The sequence below is a fragment of the Xiphophorus couchianus genome, chromosome 5 (assembly GCF_001444195.1).
Source record: "Xiphophorus couchianus chromosome 5, X_couchianus-1.0, whole genome shotgun sequence".
NCBI classification, from domain to species: Eukaryota; Metazoa; Chordata; class Actinopteri; order Cyprinodontiformes; family Poeciliidae; genus Xiphophorus; species Xiphophorus couchianus.
Window position 1 is genome coordinate 2414254 of NC_040232.1, and position 18832 is coordinate 2433085.

The 18832-nt window shown below is 40.4% G+C and overlaps 1 protein-coding gene across 3 annotated transcripts in view; it reads right to left on the reverse strand.

The window, feature by feature from the left end:
- Positions 1 to 18832, reverse strand: part of sorcs3a (sortilin related VPS10 domain containing receptor 3a) — a 223111-nt gene that overhangs the window by 38655 nt on the left and 165624 nt on the right. For all 3 annotated transcript variants that reach the window (XM_028018662.1, XM_028018663.1, XM_028018664.1), the window contains 5 exons: positions 18424 to 18542; positions 11825 to 11914; positions 11267 to 11446; positions 4558 to 4704; positions 345 to 447 (listed from right to left, as the gene is read on the reverse strand). In XM_028018662.1, coding sequence (XP_027874463.1) covers positions 345 to 447; positions 4558 to 4704; positions 11267 to 11446; positions 11825 to 11914; positions 18424 to 18542 — 639 coding nt within the window. The remainder of the gene's footprint in view (positions 1 to 344; positions 448 to 4557; positions 4705 to 11266; positions 11447 to 11824; positions 11915 to 18423; positions 18543 to 18832) is intronic.

The window sequence follows — 18832 nt, forward strand, 5'->3', positions numbered from 1 at the left end:
GACATGTTACTGTGGGCTAGTCCAAAGCATCACCATGCACAGCGACTCTTTGAAGATACCTGGATGATGATGATGCTACAACACTTAATTTCCCTTTAAGATAAAATATTTTGAATTGAATTAAATATTTGCTTAATGAAAGAATGTTTAATACCTACATAAACGGTGCTTCTTTTAATTCACAAAACACCTTCAGTGGAACAAATGTTCTAATTTATTCAATATGACTTTAAATGTCATCAATCAGGGAGACGATCCTGAACACTATGGCTGTGGCAGAAGTGAAGAAGCTGCAGTGTAACGTTAAACTGAGACATGATCAGGATAATAACTTAAACTCTCACCTGTGGCAACGATGATCCCCGGAGCAGAGCTCTTGGTGGAGATCGTTCCCGACACGTAAGGGTTCTCTGACAGTTGCAGTTGGAGATGAAGGGAACAAGATGGCTGAAGAAGATTAGAAAAATGCATTTAATGATAGAGCACAAAGAAAAACACAATGTGAATCACTAAATAACGATCTGAAAAAATATGAAATAGAATAATGTGAATCCATACAAAATGTTTAGAGTTGGCGTTTTTGTTTAGTTTTGTTTTTTATGAATTGTTTGAATGTAATTTTAGGATAAAAGATGTTATAAGACTTTTTCTTCTTTCTGCTGCCTTTCATTTTATTGATTTGCATATCTTTTCTATTGTATATAATTGTTTTGTTTTTAATTAGATCAATAAATTCCTAACAAACTAATTAAACAGGCAGGGAACGAAATCCATTTAGGGATCTAAATGTAGTAAAGTTTAAACACAGCATCTGCTGCATCTTTATGGTTTATTGACCAAAATCCCAAAACAATTGTCCAAGACACTTTTGAATGTTTGCCATGAAGAATGAAGGCGGTTCTGAAGGCAAATGAAGGTCAAACCTGATACTAACAAAGTGTGCCTAATAAAATGGCCAGTGAGTGCATAGTTACCATATCACCTCAAGTTATTTAAATAAATAAAAAGCAGAAGTTTTTTTTTTATCTAGAAAAGCATTAAAATAACAAAAGCAGCCAAAAAGATTTGTTAGTCTTCAAAGAGAACAAACTGAGCTTTCACAAGTTTTGCTAATTGCCTTTAATCTGTCATTAATACAAAGAGAGATGGAATTTGCATTAAAGTATGAAGGCATGCCTCAGAGGCATCCACACAACAGAATACAATTACAAATGCTCACAGTGCAGAAAAACAATGTCTGCTTTCATCTTAGCAGCAGACAGCATGTCACTGGTGTAAGGACATCAAAGCAGTGGGACTGAACATGGTAATCAAAAGGAATCTATGGCAGTAATTAAAATGTCACATGAATGTGCAATCAGAGGGAACCTGGGAGCCACGCAGCCCGGGCCTGAAATCACCTCTTAAGCAGCATGGAGTCCTACTAATGTCTCAAAACATGATTCCTCCCAACAGTCGGCCTGTTAGTTGTAGTAGTGGGGAGGCTGTCTAATGAGGACAGAATGTTAACACATGCAGTCGATCTGGATCCGTCGCTCTGGCACCGACTCTACCTCATTTTCTGATCTGCTAATGTTGCCTCTCTCGGTCGGCTCTCACCCCAACAGGTCGAGGCAGACGCCGCCCGATGGGAACTGGAGTTGGATGTTTTCCCCGCTGTTGCCGAGTGTCTTCTAAAAGGAAAACTGCTGAGCTGAAGGGAAGATTTGTTGCAGTCTGTCGGTTATCTTTATGAGACGGGTTCCTTTTTTAGAAAGAAAGTCTGAGGCCATGGTTCTCCTCTGGAAAAAGGTGAAATACTTTCTCTTTGTCAGGTCAGGGATTAGTCATTGCTTCAAGTATCTTAGTGTCTTGCTTAGTCCATCCAGCTAAGAGTAATGGCTGGATGGAGCAGAAGATGGATGAATGGATTGGGGCTTTGTCTGCTGTAATGAGGATGTTGTTCCAGCCTGTTGTGATGAACAAAGAGCTGGACTGAAATAAAACGCTCGTAATTAACCGCTCTGTCTTTGTTTTAGCCACAAACTGTGGTCATGAGGTAGATCAACATCCTGAATACTAGCATCTGAAAGTAGCTTCTGCCTTAGAGAAATGACAGGTAGATCTCTCATCCAGCAGATCTAGAGGTCTGAAGGGACTCTGAAACAACTGGAAGATCTATATCTTTGATTGAACTCTGACTTTGACTAGGCCACTGCACCACAGATTTTATTCTGTTCACTCTGACTTTGACTAGACCACTGCAACACAGATATTATTCTGTTCATTCTGTTGTAGAGTTGCTGCTGTATTCAGGACCGTTGTCCTGTTGGTGACCCAGTTTAGGAAAAGCTCATCCAATCAGTTGGTGTAAAATGAACAGGACTTTTCTGTCTCAGGATCGGTTATTAAACTGGTTGATAATGTGACTCTAGACGACATTAGTAAACTACGTTGGCCTGCCTACTGACTGCAAGGTGCCCAGGTACCATGGCTGCAGGACAAATAACTCCTGTATCTATTATCTATATTGAATTGTAAACGTTAGATAATATGCTTTAAAGGAAAGTATGAATCAGAAGCATCCACTGATATAGAATATATCTGCAAGTGTTTTTACAATAAGCAAGATTAAAAGTTTTCATTCAGTCAACTTTCCATAAGTTCCTGTTCTGCTCAGAAGGTGGAGAGCAAGTTGAAAATCAATCTTTGCTGATTCTCCATCACTGAAATTATGAAAGACTCCAGAGGAACTGACCGGGTTCTGTTCATGTTGGTAAACTGTAATTTTATCTGCCTCAATCTATGATGATGTCTGACTGTCATACAACTTTTAATATCTACCTAAACGCTTTCTCTTTACTGCTTTCTTGTTGGTAACCAGAAATATTCTGTATCCAGAATCTAAAACATCAGAAGGCTTTATTATCTCCACCTGTTTAATAACCAGTCCTGTTCTGCCTGTTCTAACCATTCAGAGAAACGATCCTGTCCGTTTTACACACTGACTCTTCAGATGAGGTAGAGAACGGGTCAGTGAAAACCCGCATGGAGCTCCAAGCGTATCATCATCAAACATCAGGGGAAGTTTAAAGTTTAATTCCTTAACAGAATCTGCAGAAACATCAGCTGCTGCCTCCAGCTCGCGGTCAAGGTCGTTCTCATACAGGAGGGGAAGGTCATCCGGCCTCCTGCCCTCCATTCGTCTCACCAAGGCCTTACTGAGTGACCCAGGAGGGTTTGCCCTCAAACAACCTTCTTCTCTCAACTTCTGATGATGGATTGCCTTCACAATGAAGGTGGCTCTGCTGCATTCTCAAGCAAACCTCATTCTGGACCAGGTCATCCAGCAAACAGGTCTGTACACATTCCTAAGTGGCTCCATTCCCAGCTGTGACAGAGGTTCAGCAGGGTTTTAAATGCAGCCTGTCAGCGTCAGGTGTGGGCCAGCACATTGCGTTTAAACCACAAAGGGAGTTAATGGAATACTTTGGACCAGCTGAACTCTGGTGCCTCCCTGATGTTGCAGTCTGCATCAGATTTCTATGTACTGTTTGAATTTGAATGAGGATCTTCAAGCACAACAAAGACGTCCAGATGTCCGTCCTGTGTTTGGTCATAACTGCATTTCATGGAATTACGTTTTGTGTTCTGATCGTTTCCTCATTATTCATTTATGTTCTACTGGTTAAACCTTATTCAGGTAACTGGCTCCTTTGCCACTTTTCACCCTGCCTCAGTATTTAAGCTCTCTGGTTTCTCCATGTCCTGCTTCGCTTCTGAAGATTTTCTGTTTCATCACCACATTCTGTGAAATCTTCATGTTTGTTCAAGTTCTTGTCTGTGTTTTGGTAAACTACAATCCATGACAATTTATGCACATAAACTCCACACAACCACCACAGTCTGGCACCTCCTCTTCATCATGGTCACCAGCTTGGTGACAAACTGCTGTGGGACAGAATCCCATCCTCAACCAGCATGTGTTTCCAGTCAGCCAGTGTGGCCTCTTCACTCTGGCAACAAACGATTGTTACCATAAAGAAAAATATTTAACAAAATGACCAAACGCTCACTTTATTACTTTATGAACAGATAGATTCCTGGTCATTACAGAATGTTTGTGAGACTGAAAATAAAAAGAGAAGTGCAGTGAGTTTCCAGAACATTTTCTACGATAGGTTGTTGCGTAGAAACAAAGCTCTGCTCTGTTGATTCAGTTTTGGGAAGCAGCTTCTGCTCCGTTTTTCAGTTTAACGGCAGATTGCTGCAGGTTGCTCCCACAGCCAGTTCGCCCTCAGGTGCGCCCTTCAGCAGTAAATGTGTACAAACACATTTACACTCCATTTTGACGCCAAACACATTGTGAGATTAAATAAAAACCAGTCTAGTTGTAACTTAATTACAACTAATGGCTTATTATTTGAATGCCTTACAATGAAGTGAAGCTGTAAACTATAAATCATTATTTCTAATTATGCCTGGCATTGGTCCACCTGGCATATCCTGTACCCATCAGTGTGAATATGAGCAGAACGATGGTTTGAGCTCCAGGAAATATCCGGCCCGGTGTTTTACCAGAATGCAGTGGATGTTGTTTCCCTCCAGGTCTGCAGTCGGCGCCTGAAGGAGCCTCCAGTCCCGGCCCTTGTTGTAGGTGATGTAGGTCTTCACCTGGTTGTCCTGCTTCTTGTTTGCGATTAGCATTCCTTTGATTCCAGCCACCTAATGGACACAGACACAAAACACTTCATTCTTTTTCACGTTTCAAACGCAAAACAGAAATGACTTTTTATACATCTAAGGCTCACAGTAATTCCCCTGACAGAGAAATTGCCTGTGATGAGGGACAGAATCCAACACTCCCATCTGAGAAGGCATTCAATACTGCTGCAGCAATCTTCGAAGCTCCAGTTAAATGCTAATGGAATGCTTATCGTCTCCTTCTGTTGTCGACAACTGTCTGCAGAGACGGCTGCAGGTAGCTTTAAGTGCTATCTGTAATTATATCCTTATGTGTCTCAACAATACAGACAGGATAAAAGACAGCTTGTCTGTTTTCCCTCAGGAAGACTGAATCATACAAGAATAAAATGCAGACCTTCTGAAGGCCATCTGAACCTTTCAGCTCAAGCAGTTTTCTCTCCTGAAAAGCTGTAAGACAAGTTAGAGGACTCTATGTTCTGACACCATAAACAGATGGAAACATCCCAGGCAGTCACCTCCATCATCAAAGTCTCTCTTTCAGGTAATAGACGTATCCCCGAAACAAAGCAAAGTGAGTTATGTGATGGAAAGGACACGGCCCCTCTGAGTGGTTGCCATAGTGAGGGGCTCCTCTTGGATGTGCTTCCCTCCCTGCAGGGGCACATCTTTATAAGTGGCACTAATAGGCTGCACATTTGACATTGTCAGAGATACATGGCGCTCAAGATGGATGTAGCTAATGAGGGTCCCCCATCCTGATCCAACCAGACATGTCAATCGCTGCAGTTATTATTTATTGCCTCCACCTACTCGCTCTTTCTCTCCTTCACACACACACACACACACACACTTGAGAATCATGCACGTCCACTACCATGGCTCTCCCTCCATCCATCATTTACACCTACATGACTTTTTGTGCGACACAGCGAAGGATGCCAGCAGAAGTTTCGGCTCCACGGGTTACTCTGAAGTGTGAGTGTATGTGCGTGCAGACAGAGCGAAAACGAAGCCTGGTGATGAGCTGCAGCATGAAAGCAAAGATAAACTCTACCAGGTGGTTTTTAATAACTTCTGCTACAAATAAACTAAGCACCAGTCAGAAATAAAAACTAATTGCAGTTTTTCTGTTTGGTTTTCCTGATTCTAGAACATAAATGGTTTCAGATGACCTTCTTACTAACACTTAAGCCTTTTTGTATCAATTTATTCATTCCATATTTCATATTTCATGTGGCCTCCAGGTGACAGATTAACACCAACCTCCACACACAGCAGTAGAGTAGCTAATTAATTAGTCGCATTTACTCAATTGCATTTACTTGAGTAACTTTTTGGAAAAATAATACTTTTAGGAATAGTTTTACTATGCTGTACTTTTACAGCTTAAGTCATTTTATTATGAAGTATTGAGTAAAATTCCTGGATACTCAACCCACTGTGAGTAACTTCACTGAGTGAAGAAAAAGATTGATTTAATCAAAATACAACATACACAGATACACACCTGCAGTTTTTTTAAGTTTCATAAGTTTTATATGAAAAGAAATTGATTTAAAAAAACACATTTTGCTTCATTAAGTTATTTATATGAATTATTTTCATTTTGGTCCTTAAAATACAAAACAATTTCAACATTACTTTATATTTTGGTGATTCTGATGATGTAATATTTTAATATGAATTTAGATGTTCTGATCAGCTACTAAAAGAGTGGAGGATGGGTTATATTGCCATGTCTGCACACTCTCCTCCAGGACATGGTACTGTAGAAAACCATCTCTGCTGCCCAGAGCGTGAGACTGTTAAACAGCAACAGTCTTCAGTCAGAGGGCTCTTCAGATTAGTTGTAACACTGACTGCTTCTGGAGATCCGTCCTGCGCACAGCATTGCCATCCATACCAACTCTTTAAACATACTTGGAAAATATAAGTTAGACATTTAATTTCCCTTTGGAATAGATACAATACTTTTGAACTGAACTGAATTTCAAACTAACACAAAAGAACTGTAGATAAGTGGTAAAAGGCTAATCACTTCCAGCGTCCTTATCAAGTAACAGTTATCTATAGTTTTCGTAATGCGATCAGTGTAGCAGTGTGATATTCGGAGGGACGGAGCCTGTCTGAGTTTCTCCTTTGGCTTTAAAAGGGCCTGACAGCCTCCTCATTTATCTTCCTGTTGTTGCTGCATTGGAGAGCAGCTTCTCACTGAATTCAATAAATGCGTTCACTGTATCGTCTGCAGATTATAACGCTGCCACTGATCTTATGAGGATGCATTTCATTAGAGGCACAGAGTCGCTGGTGAACCGCAGGGGATCACAGATTACCTAAAGTGAGACAACTAAGTTATATATTTTATGACTCATTTACAGTTTTAACGCCTTCATGAGTTTAACTACGCTGCCAGGAAAACGCAGACAGGAGAAGCTGAACATCGCCAGGATCAGCATGTAATTATTTACACAGACAACATGCCACCCATCTTTGATCAATCATCCGGGCCTGGTAATGGCAAAGTCAAAAGCAGAGAGTGAAAAGATAAATGGCTGTTGAAACACTGAATCCCTGACAGCCAGGAGCCACCTGCTGAAGCAGCCTTCAGTGAGGAAGTTTAACGAGTTCGTATGGAAAAATGACAGCAGTTTTCCCACAAACAGCCTGTGATTACACAAATTGCTCCTATGAAGTCTGACTAACAATAAAATCATTCCACTAATCGAGGAGGTAATTGTGCAATTTTCAGCGTGGAGTTAGAAAACTTGAATGTTTTCTTCAGTGGGAGAAAATCAGCGAGTGTCTTTGTGAAGAAGCACAAGATGGAGCTCTCTTACCAACGACACGAGTCTTGGCTGCATGAAAACGTTCTGCCTTGTTTAACTGATCCATTCATCACAAGCAGCATCGCATCATCTCTGTTGTTTAGGATAAGATCAGAACTGGAGACGCAGCAAGGCTGCAAATACAGTTACAGAACATTTCCGTCTCATCCTGCAGGGAGCAGGCCAAACAACTTCCATCTGGAACTGACAAAATAAAAGCACTGATGGGCCACAAAAAAAAAAAGTCTTATTGTGTAACTTCTTCAGTTTTATCTGCATGAAAATGAACGCACAATATTTAAATGAAATGAGTAAACTACTCTATTTTTTGTAAAAAATGGGAATTTATATGTGTCCTCTTCTTTAAAAGATTTTTATATTCCTCTTTAAATTTAATGTTTTGTTGACTGACTTTTTTCTTTTGGTCTAGAAAAAAACTTTCCCTAATTTAAACAACAAAAATTCACTGGATGCTGGTAGTTTGATTTCCTGTGAAATGGAAAAGAAAGCAAAAACATGGTAAATTATGGAAACTTTGTGTTGTACATTTTCTATGTCAGGACATGCAAACAACTTAATGTCCAGGCAGCAGAGACAATATTCCACAGTACTTTGTCTTGAATGACACCATCAGCTGTTGGAAGGAACTGCTAACCCACCTCTTTTGCTTTTGCAATTCCTCTTTAAATTTGTCTGGCTGTGCGGTTAGAAACACAGGGAGGGAAATGTTTGAGTAAGCGATGTTCCTTCCTCTTTCTCTCTTTGGGAGTTGGGGTCATAGTTCAGGAGTCATTTGAGCTTTTGAGATGCTAATCAGGTGCTCAAAATTACAAAAACAAAATCTTGTTGCCGTGGTTACACATCCTAACAACTGTCCAAAACCAAAAGAGAAAAAGAAAGAGCAAAATTCCATTCAGCTGCACAGCATCCAGAATCAGAGAATAACTGTCCAAACATGCAACACATAAAAAAAGGAATAAAAAGTATAGTAAATAAAAAACAGAGCTGCTGCCATGAGCACAACAATTTTAGAAGATGTTTAGTAGAATTTTATATCTCTTGATATAAAAATCAACTAATTGTGCTGGCCTGCCACATTTTCAGCAACACAGAATCATTACAATGACTGCAAATGGCCGACAGGCAGAATTTTGTTTTTCTATCTTCTCCACCTCATCTGCACGATTCAATTTCCTCAGTCCTGCAAACAAACTTCTCCTCTTTTAACAACACATTTCTGCATATTTTCATGCTCAGTCTTGTTTACCTCATTACTTTTTTTCTGTTTAATTTGTTATTTTTATCATACAAAAGAAGGAATTTGAGTTGCCCTCCTTGGGAACGAAGAGAGCTCCATAAATGAAGCCTTGAATGACTGATATGTGAAATGTATCTAATGGGCCACAGTTTTTCTTCGGAGGTTGTGGGGGTACGAGGCGATCGATGGGATTCTGTTCATTTCATCCACTGGAAATAACAGCCAGGAACCGCAGCTGGCCTCCTAAGGAGGTCCGGCAGTCTGGGAGAAATTATGACACAAAGACAGAAAATGACTTTCAGAAGAATGGCTGGTTTTCCAACAGTCTCTGCACACACACGTTATTAGAGCTGACAGTGGGAAAATGGGCTGGAAGACGTTCCAGCAGGTTTATTCCAAACCCACCAGGTGTCAGCGTATAACGTACAGTACAATTCATCCAAAGCTGTTTAGATCCGTGGGCGGGGCTTTCCCCTGGACCACTTTTACTCCTTTTTCATGCTTCTTGCAACTGATTTATTTATTCTAGTTATCTAGCTGCTTGTATAACAGCACAGGTGCTTTCAGAATGGTTCTCAGCTAATTGCATACATCTACTTAAAGCTGCATTGTGCGCCGTCTCCCGCCGCAGAAATGAAGCAGTGTCACATGGAAAGGGGAGCTGCACTCGCAATCAGCGCACATATCCACAGCCTGGGCAGGAGAAGTAATGGCATTGTTAATTACCGCCCCGCTGCCACTGCAGCTGCCCAATATCTCACTTCCTTCCTCCATTCCCTCCATCACACCTGCCAGTGTTGGAGTGATAAACTAGGTTCACAGAGGAGCGTAAAGGGATGGAAATGAACTCTCCTGTTATGAATGCAAACACATACAGTAGGAAAGCAGCGAGCTAACAAGGTCCAGTCTGCAGCTTCATAGCACTGAGCCACATTCTCTATGCTGTGTGTGTCGGCTGTCAGGAAGATGGACGAGTGAAGCCTGTTATGCAAACCTGTCCACATTCAACAAGTCAACTAAAACAAACTCTAAGGCAGCTCTGTGGATGAATGTCACACTTCATCCTGGCTTCCAGAGCTCTGTCTGTACCATCATTACAACTGATCACAAAACATTCAATAATTCTGTTTGGGACCGCCATGTTCTTGTTTTCTACTCGCAATTTGTAACCCATTTTGCTAAAGAAAAACTTTAGACACAGAAAATGTTGTTTTTAATGAAAATACCATCACTTTTGTAGCCCAAACCTTTTAATCCCAAACATTGACCAAATACCTGAAATGCTAAAGGGTTTTTAAACTTAAACTCACTTGAAAAAAACTTTTATTCCAACAAATAAATTAAACAAAATTTGACCGTTTGCAAAAATATGTTGTGAAGTTGTGATGACAGAAGATTCCAATAGAAAATTATGGGATTACAAGATTATCTCCATTTATGCATTAAAGGATTAGTCCTGTGGCCCAGTGGGGGTATTAATTTGTTGCTTATAATAAAAAATATACCATCCACAAAAACTCAGTGGCAAGTGAGCATCTCAAGCTGCTTTTTACAGTTTTGGAGAGTATTGAATTCAACAATGGGATTTTGATTTACATGACAATCTTCAAGTGCAGCTCTCTCTGTTATCATCCAATAACAAGTTGGAGTGAACATAACCTTTGCAATAAAAAAAACACACTAAATACACTTTATCTTGTTTGTGCAGAACAACTGTGATATTTTCCCTCCAGGTGAGAGCTTGGTGACTGTGGTACTGTCCCTGTGTCTTATTCTTTATGTTTACTCCTCACCAATATTCGTCTCTGGCTTAATTATTGCTTCTGTCTCCAGATGATGACAAACGAGCAGGAATGTTTTCTTTAAAGGCCAAAGCTACAGCTAGATTTACAGTAAGCAGTACAGTGGGTAAAATTAGTGCATGTCAATATTCATCAAGGCCAATATATTTCTAATACTTCGAGTGTTAAGACATTCTGACCAGATTCAAAACAACCCAGAACATAAGTAAAGTTCTGCGTAATGAACAAAAGGTTCTGCAAAAAGAGACGAGCTGAAATCTGTAAGAACTTACAAAGCCTGACTACTGCAGTTGGAAAAATCAATGTCCACTGCTTTAATATTACTGATGATGAGCTATAAAAATACTGCACACAGTGGTACAACAGGTAAAAAACTGGTAACTAATGGCAACGATTACCTGTGTTAGCTGCGTTTATTGATCTTTTTTTAGAGCAAAGATTTTCTGCAAAGTTTCTGAATCTAAAGGTGCAGCACCAACCAAACAGCTCAAACTTGAAGGTTTCTCTTCCAATTTGTCAAACTGAGTCATTTTATTTCAAGAACAGATAGTTCAGGTTGTTTTGGACCAATCAACAATTTAATGCGCAGACCAACAATTAAATATCCTCTTTCAGCTTAATGTCAGATTCAAAGAGACTAACAGTGACCAATGCCCAATAAATTTCAATCATGAATTCAATTCAAACATTTGTACCTCATAGAGGTCCAACATCTGGTTCCCAGCGATGCCCCTGGTTGTCTTGACATTTTCCATGGCCAAGGTGAAGAAGATCCCTCTGGTGTCAGACAGGTAGAGATTGTAGGTGTCATTTTGGTTCCACTCCTGCACTGCTGCAAAGACCTGCTTCCCATCAGTGCTGACGATGTGTAAATCCTTTCAGGAAGCAGCAGGAGAGATTAAGAGACATTATGGCTGGAGGCAAAGAGTTGACAGATTAGTCCATCTTGACCCGGTGGGATTGGTCATGAGATCAACGTTGTGGTATGAATGTAAATGGCTGTGGACCTACTGGACGGTATCTCCTACAGTGAGAGTCACAAGGACTTTTGAAAGGACAAAATACCAGTTTTTAATAAAAAGAAAAAAAACTGAAACATGCGTTTTACATCAGTTCTAACCTTTCAAAATGTAAACATTCAATCTTGAGGATTATAGAGAAACTTAATTAATTGCATGATTGCTTTGTTCTGACATTTAGAAATGAAAAACGTTCAATGAGTCTCCAACACATGTAAATATGCTGCAGCTTACCTTAGGCAGGGAGTATTTTGGCAGTTTGATTTGTATGAAAGCTTCTCTCTTGTAGGAGACGTAGTAAGTCGCTCGTCCGGAGGTGGGAACCTTTAAGACAATGACAGACACCAAATTATCTTTCATTCTTTCATTCCTTAGTCTAGAATTTACAGTTAAATTGAGTTTTTGTTGTAAAAACTTTTTTCTTGGGTTATAATTCTTGGTGCAGATCTTGGTTTACCACTATAAATACTCCAGTACTTAAATAGGCATCATCTAAGCCAGTTCTCCATGGGCTTCCACCTTATTGTGTCAGAAGAGTTTGAGTTTCCCAGTCATCATAGGTGTTGTCAGGTTATCAGGGGCTTTATGTCACTGGTAGGGCAGGATCACCCATTGCAAACAGTTCGTAGGTGAGAGATCACACCAAGTGCAGCTTATAGAAGCCTTATGATGAGAAACATCAATGGAAACAGTCGCCAGAATGTGTGTCACTGGGGTCCCTGTTAGGAGCCAGACCTGGAGGAGGGGCTTGCTGGTGAGAGCTTGGTGGCCAGGCGGGCTTTTACACAAGGAACCCGAAGAGGAAACGTAGTCCTCCAATCATGGCCTTAACAGCTATGGGAGGGGGCAGAGAGGTCGGGTTCTCCTGAGCAGCGACCGAAGGCTGAGGGACCTTGGCGGTCTGATCCTCATCCAGAGCTGACTTTATCATTTCAATGTAGCCAGTCATAAACTTTGGTTCTGCTTCAGGGTTTGTCCAGTTGCAAGAACATTCTGATTCTTTCAAAAGATCTTCTTGCAAGTCTATAAAATTAATATCTAGACTTGTAAAAAAGTTGAATTTAGTGCTGGTCATTTCCTCGTTTTCAAGTCATCTTATTTTCAATCAATGAAAGTGATGGGTTTCAGTCTGCAGCTTTGTTTGTCTGTCTGAGCAGCTTCTCAAGGTGGGTATCCAGAGAGGTTGATTTTGGTCATTCATCGGTATCACCTGACTTTAGTTCAGAAAATAAACTCCTCCCCAGGTGTCAGTGAACTTAAAGGTTTCAAAGTGGACTTTGGTAAATATCTCACAGGACAATCAATAGTCTCATTATTCTTTGTCAGGAGAAATCTTTAAATTGCCTAACCAAGCCTCATCTGCAGTTTAAGAGAGGGGAAAGTCATCCTTCATGTTGCAGACCTTTTGCAAACATACAAGCTGTTAGGAGTCTGTCTGGGGAGGTGTGTGTTGGAGAACTGTCATTAGCCTTGGGGCAACAAAGGACGACCATTTGTACACATTGAGATACAACGTGCAAAATGATTGGCCAGTTTCACAACCCAATTTTCCTCCTGATCGATAACGACATAAAATTCATTAGAGAAAAACCTTCAATTTCACAGCTTGCAGAAGAGAAACGATGTGAGCATCAATGTTGCACGACGGGGCTGATTTTGTTACTGATCTTGTAAGTGCTCTGTGTGGCTCAGGAGAGAAAACAAGCTTTGAGAGGCAATTCAGCAGCCAAGCTGTGAGCACTGCAGAACATTCCCACATGCAATCGAGTGAGGGAGTCGCAGATCGATGGCCAGATAACCAGCAGCAGTTTGAACTTTAAGAAGAATTGGTATGATTGATTTTCTCCCCACCCCGACAATCCCTTGTAGGACCTTTTGTCTGTGACGCACGCATGTTAAAACGTGGAGGCAATTGGACTGAGAGTTCGTCAGATGCCTGAGAGTTTGCATGAAAGACTCAGGTCAGGTTAGACATGACTGAAGGATCTTTAAGGAACAGCTTAATTTCTTTCTCTAAAGTGCTGGAGGGCAGAAGGCTGGGGGGGCGAGAGTGAAGGGGTCAAAGGTCCAGGTAACCGAACTGCAACAGAAGTACAAGTTAAAAGAAAAAAAGTTTCACAAAAAGCAACAATTTCTTTGAGTTAGCATCCAAACTACCTCCAGGAATCTAAGATTGATTTAATCTCATTAAAAAATCTTTAATGGGACAATATACAATATATTTCAGAGAAATCTTCACTTATATGTCACAACATATAGATCCTTATAGAACAAGACCAGGAGAGTCTGAAATGAGTTACAGTTGGCCCAAAGTGTCTTTCACACCACTAACACTTTTACATGGTTTACAGTAAACTTTGACCCAACCCAACTACAGCTCAGTTTCTCTTTCTGACCATTCTCTAAACACCAGAGATACAACAAAGATACAAAAATTAATATATTTGATATCAATTAGGGTTGTTAAAATTAAAAGTTTTAGGAAGCAGGAAGCACTTAAACTTAGAAGAAATGGACATGTGGAAGACCAGAGATGTTTCCAGGATGCTCCACTTAAGTTGCTTGATAAATGTAAACATCTGTATACATACATGTGTACATGTGCACCCACCCTCGCAGAGAAGGATGCGGAGGTGGGTGTGTGTGTGCGTGGGGGGGGGGGGGTGTAATTGAGTATATTTGTGCAATTTTAGCTCTAAAAATGATTGCGTATTTTGGCATATTTTGTGTTGCAGGCAGAGGATGTTCCTGTGTATCCTTGAATTTCTACAAGACATTGTATTTTTTTCAGGTTAATAGTTTAGGGCTTCTGTGTTGTAAAGTTAAATTACAACACAGAATTTGGTTATTATCAGTGTTGTATAAAGTACTGAAATCTCAGAGTCAAGTAAAAGTACAAGTACCTCTCCAAAATATGACTTTGGTAAAAGTCCAAGTCACTGACTGAAATGTTACTTGAGTTAAAGTCTTAAAGTACCTGAAACTTCTTGTACTTAAGTATGGAAATTACTGTAAAAATGGATGTACTCAAGTAATGTAATGAAAAGTACAAGTAAAAAGTAAAACAAAGCAAATGCAGTTTGAATGACATTTTTTATATTTTGGTAAACTTGTCAAATACACTTAAAATAATGTACCCAACCAAGTGCAGGCAAAATTAAACCTGCTAATAGATATACCTGCAGGCATCATTTAGTTAAGAAAATTAGGTGCTTTACCTATAGCACAAGGTTAACTTAACCTGCTTTACAACTGAACCAGCTTCTTAGTAAACCCTCCAGGACAGAAAATACAAAGTTTTTGTAAGCCTTAAGTTTTCCCTTCAAGTAAGGTCAGTGCTGAAAATGAGAAAAATAAATAGTACAGAAAATGCGGCCAACATGAAGAAAAAGAGCTGCTATGATTACTCTACTTCACAAATCAGTGAATCAGTCAATAGGTGGTGCACACCACTGGTCATTATGCAAAAGAAAAAAAAACCCAGAAAACTTTGGAGCGGGGGGGGGGTTAGGTGCTGCCCACTGACGCGGCTCAGGGATTACGTGACACGCAGCGCCGTGCGCAGTGCCCTACAATGCACTGTAAGCTATGTAATGTGTTTTGAGGCAATTGACCAAAATCCCGGACAATTTTTAAATTCCCCCCGGACATCTTTTTAGGTCTGAAAAGTAGGACATGTCCGGGAAAAAGAGGACGTCTGGTCACCCCATCACCAGCTGGTGGTTCCCCTGGAGCCGTGTCCGACGTAGTTGCAGTCGTTGTGGTCTCCGTCTCCTCCTCCATGTGGCTGTTGCTGATTGCGAGACTTGCTTTGTGTTTAATGGGAGAAGCGAAACAGGTGTATCCTATTGGTGGTAATGAACAAGCCCAGGCAAGTAGGCTACGGACTTTGTTCGGTAGCCTACTTGCTACTTGCTAATCAGTAGGTGGGGTCAAAACACTTTGTTTCTCTCTCTCGCTTTTTTGTAACGAGTAACTAAACCACACATTGAAAATGTATCGGAGTAAAAGTACGCAATTAAGTTCGGAAATATAGTGAAGTAAAAGTGAAAGTCATCAAAAATGTTCATACTCGAGGAAAGTATGAAGTACTCCAAAATATACTTAAGTAAAGTAGTGAAGTATTTTTACTTCGTTACTATACAACACTGATTATTACAATGAACTCACAGTAATCAGGGAGATTAGGGAACACAACCTTCCGCAGATACTTCAGACCTCCACTAAAAGCACTCATATAACTGATACACACCAAATACAGCAATACATAGCAGGCGCTAACATCACTTTTTTTGCTCTTTAGGAGGGTTACAGTTGATCAGTATCAAGGAAAATAAATGTTCCTGGACTGACTGGTTTGCAATATCAGTCAGTCCAATACTGTGTGTCATCCAAAGTTACTAATGAAATAATTTTTCATTGTGCTAAATTATTTCAGCTTGCAAAGCTGCTTTTCCTTTCCAATAATTTAGAGAAGCTCTATGGAAAAAAGGGAATCCACTGCATTGTTAAAATATTTACTTGGTATTAAAGATTGCACCTTGTTTGCAGTTGCAGAGTGCATGAAGCGACAGAGAAAATGAAAAGATGGAGGTTAAACAAGACGACAATGAGCTGAAGCAAAGATAACATTTTATCTCCACTTTGCTTGTACTGGCCGCGTTGCAGCGACATGATGCAGTTTACTATAGGGCAACGTGTTCCCACTTAGCTTCTTTGTTGGCTGTATGAATCCAACAGCTCACAGTGAAAATAATGTTTCTGGAATTAACTTTTAGATTTTATTCTGAAGGTTTAACTTTTAGATTTTATTCTGAAAGTTTAACTTTTAGATTTTATTCTGAAGGTTTAACTTTTAGATTTTATTCTGAAGGTTTCTTTTCTGCATGGATCTGCAGTGTTGCCAGTGTGCAACGTGGAGTCCAATGTGTGTAAAAGAGTAAAAAAAAGGAAATTGGAGACATAAAATAAAAAAGACAATTTTAAAGTCTTACATTTAAAGTAACTGTTATATTGTTACAGCGTTTCTTTATCATTATCCTCACTTAAGTTTAGAACTGAACCAGCAAATCAGCAGACCAATTTGTCCAGTCTAGTTAGAACTTTAGACTACAGAGGAAGAATCACCGTGTCTTTAAATGAGAGAACAGCAGCTTCTAAGTTGATGAGTTCTTTATTGATTTTAAACAGTCGGTTGTGCCAGGAAGAAGTGAGAGAGGACAAAGAATTGGAGATAAGTGGGTTATTTCCTTTTCACCACAAAGTATGAGTGATATTTTATGTACAGTAGATGGAGGGTGCCTTGTATTTATGGTACTTAAACCTTTAGTACTTGCAGACTACTGGCAATGAGGCATTCATCTAATTCTGAAGAGCTGGAGAACAGATGCTCTTAAAGTTGGAGGATCGTAGCTCTCCAATACTCAACTTGGACACAGCTGTTTTAGATCAAAACATGTTCATGTTTAAATGGCCCAATCAAAGTCTATCCATTCCATCCATCGTCTTCTGTTTATCAAACATCAAGTCCAGGAGGATTCGCAGACATTGCTCTCCCGAGCAACTCTGGGGAATCCCAAAGCATTCCCAGGCCAGACAGGATGTGAACTCCCTCACAGTTCAGCGTCTCTCCAGGGTCTCCTCTCAGTGGGACCACATCAACATGAAGGGGAGGCGCCATGGAGACATCCTCTGCATGGCAGAACTCCTCACCCCTAAAACCCTCTGGAGCAAGCTCATTTCATCAACTCGTATCATGAATCATGACCAAAAGAACCAGATCCCGATGTCATGACCAAAGGTCAGGACTGAATGTAGACAGAAAGTTAAATCAAGAACTTTGCTGTTTGGCTCAGCTCTTTCTTCACCACAACAGGCCGCAGCAGCGCCGGCATAACTGCGGGCAAAGCTCCAATCCATCAGCCTATCTCCTGCTTCATTCTCCCATCACGTCTGAACTATAAACCATGATCCAAGACTTCAGACTTCAAAGCAAGCAGTGAACGCTGGAGGTCACAGCTGGAAGAAACCAACAGAACCAGATGGAACAATGTTCCAAACCCAGATGTCCTCCTCTCCATGACCATGCCTTCAGATCCTGTCCATAAACAGGTTTGGTTACAGAGGTCCTGGTAGAGTCCAACACACTCTGGGAACAGGCTCAACCTGTTGACACACCTGTGGATTTGAAATTACCGGTAGTAAGATTATATATTCCTTAAAACACACCCACACGCCTGCATTACATTCAACTGCCTTACGCCTAATGTAGGCCAGAGAAGCAAACACTCCTGACTTTCTTGAACATCATGAGGGTAAAGATCCGGTCCACTGTTCAATGGTCAGAACGAAGGCTTCACTGCTGCTCCTGTACCCAATAACTACCAGTTAGAGCCTCCTATCCAACACCCTAAAGTAAGCTTTCCCAGTCCAAACCTAAATGCAATTGAGAGTCTGAGGTAAGACCTGGGAATGTATGTTCATAGATGATCTCTCTTCAATTTGACTGAGTATGAGCTCTTTAGCAAAGAAGAACAGGTAAAAATTTCAGTCTCAGTATGTACCGATCTGGTGGAGACGCATCGTAAAAGATTCACTACTAATTGTAAAAAAAGGAAGAAAAGAGTAAAGGGAGTTTAAGATAAATTAATGACACCCTTTACTTTGTGACAAACTTCTTTGTGTTGGTCTGTCACACAAAGTACCAATAAGACACATTGAAGTTTCTGGTTGTAACGTGAAAAAGGCAAAAGTTCAAAGGCTATGCATATTTCAAGAGGAACTAAGCGTGGCTACACTGAGTTGTATAAAGGAGAGACAGATTGGAGGCCTACCTGTATGAAAATGTAGTCATCTTGAACCACCAGAGAGCTGATGTCGATGTATCCCGGGAATGGATAATTCCGGTTGGCTTCAGAGCACATCTGAGCTCTGCATGTGACATACTGCACATCTGTCGGGAACACACACAGGAAGCACAAGAGCCGTTAAAGTTGTTATTCCTCTCATGCATATTAACGAACAGAGTCGCAGCAACGCATCACCTGTTCAAGATAAGCTGAAAGCATCTCCACACTCCACCGTTCTCAATCAGATCAAAACCAGTTTTTGTGTTTTACTGTTTGTTCTCCTCCCATCCACACAGTCTGACATTTCCTCCGTTAATTTGCTTCTCTTTGTAGCACCTAGTTATTCTCATTGCACAGATATGACAAACAAGCATCCTGTCAATCATGCAGAAAG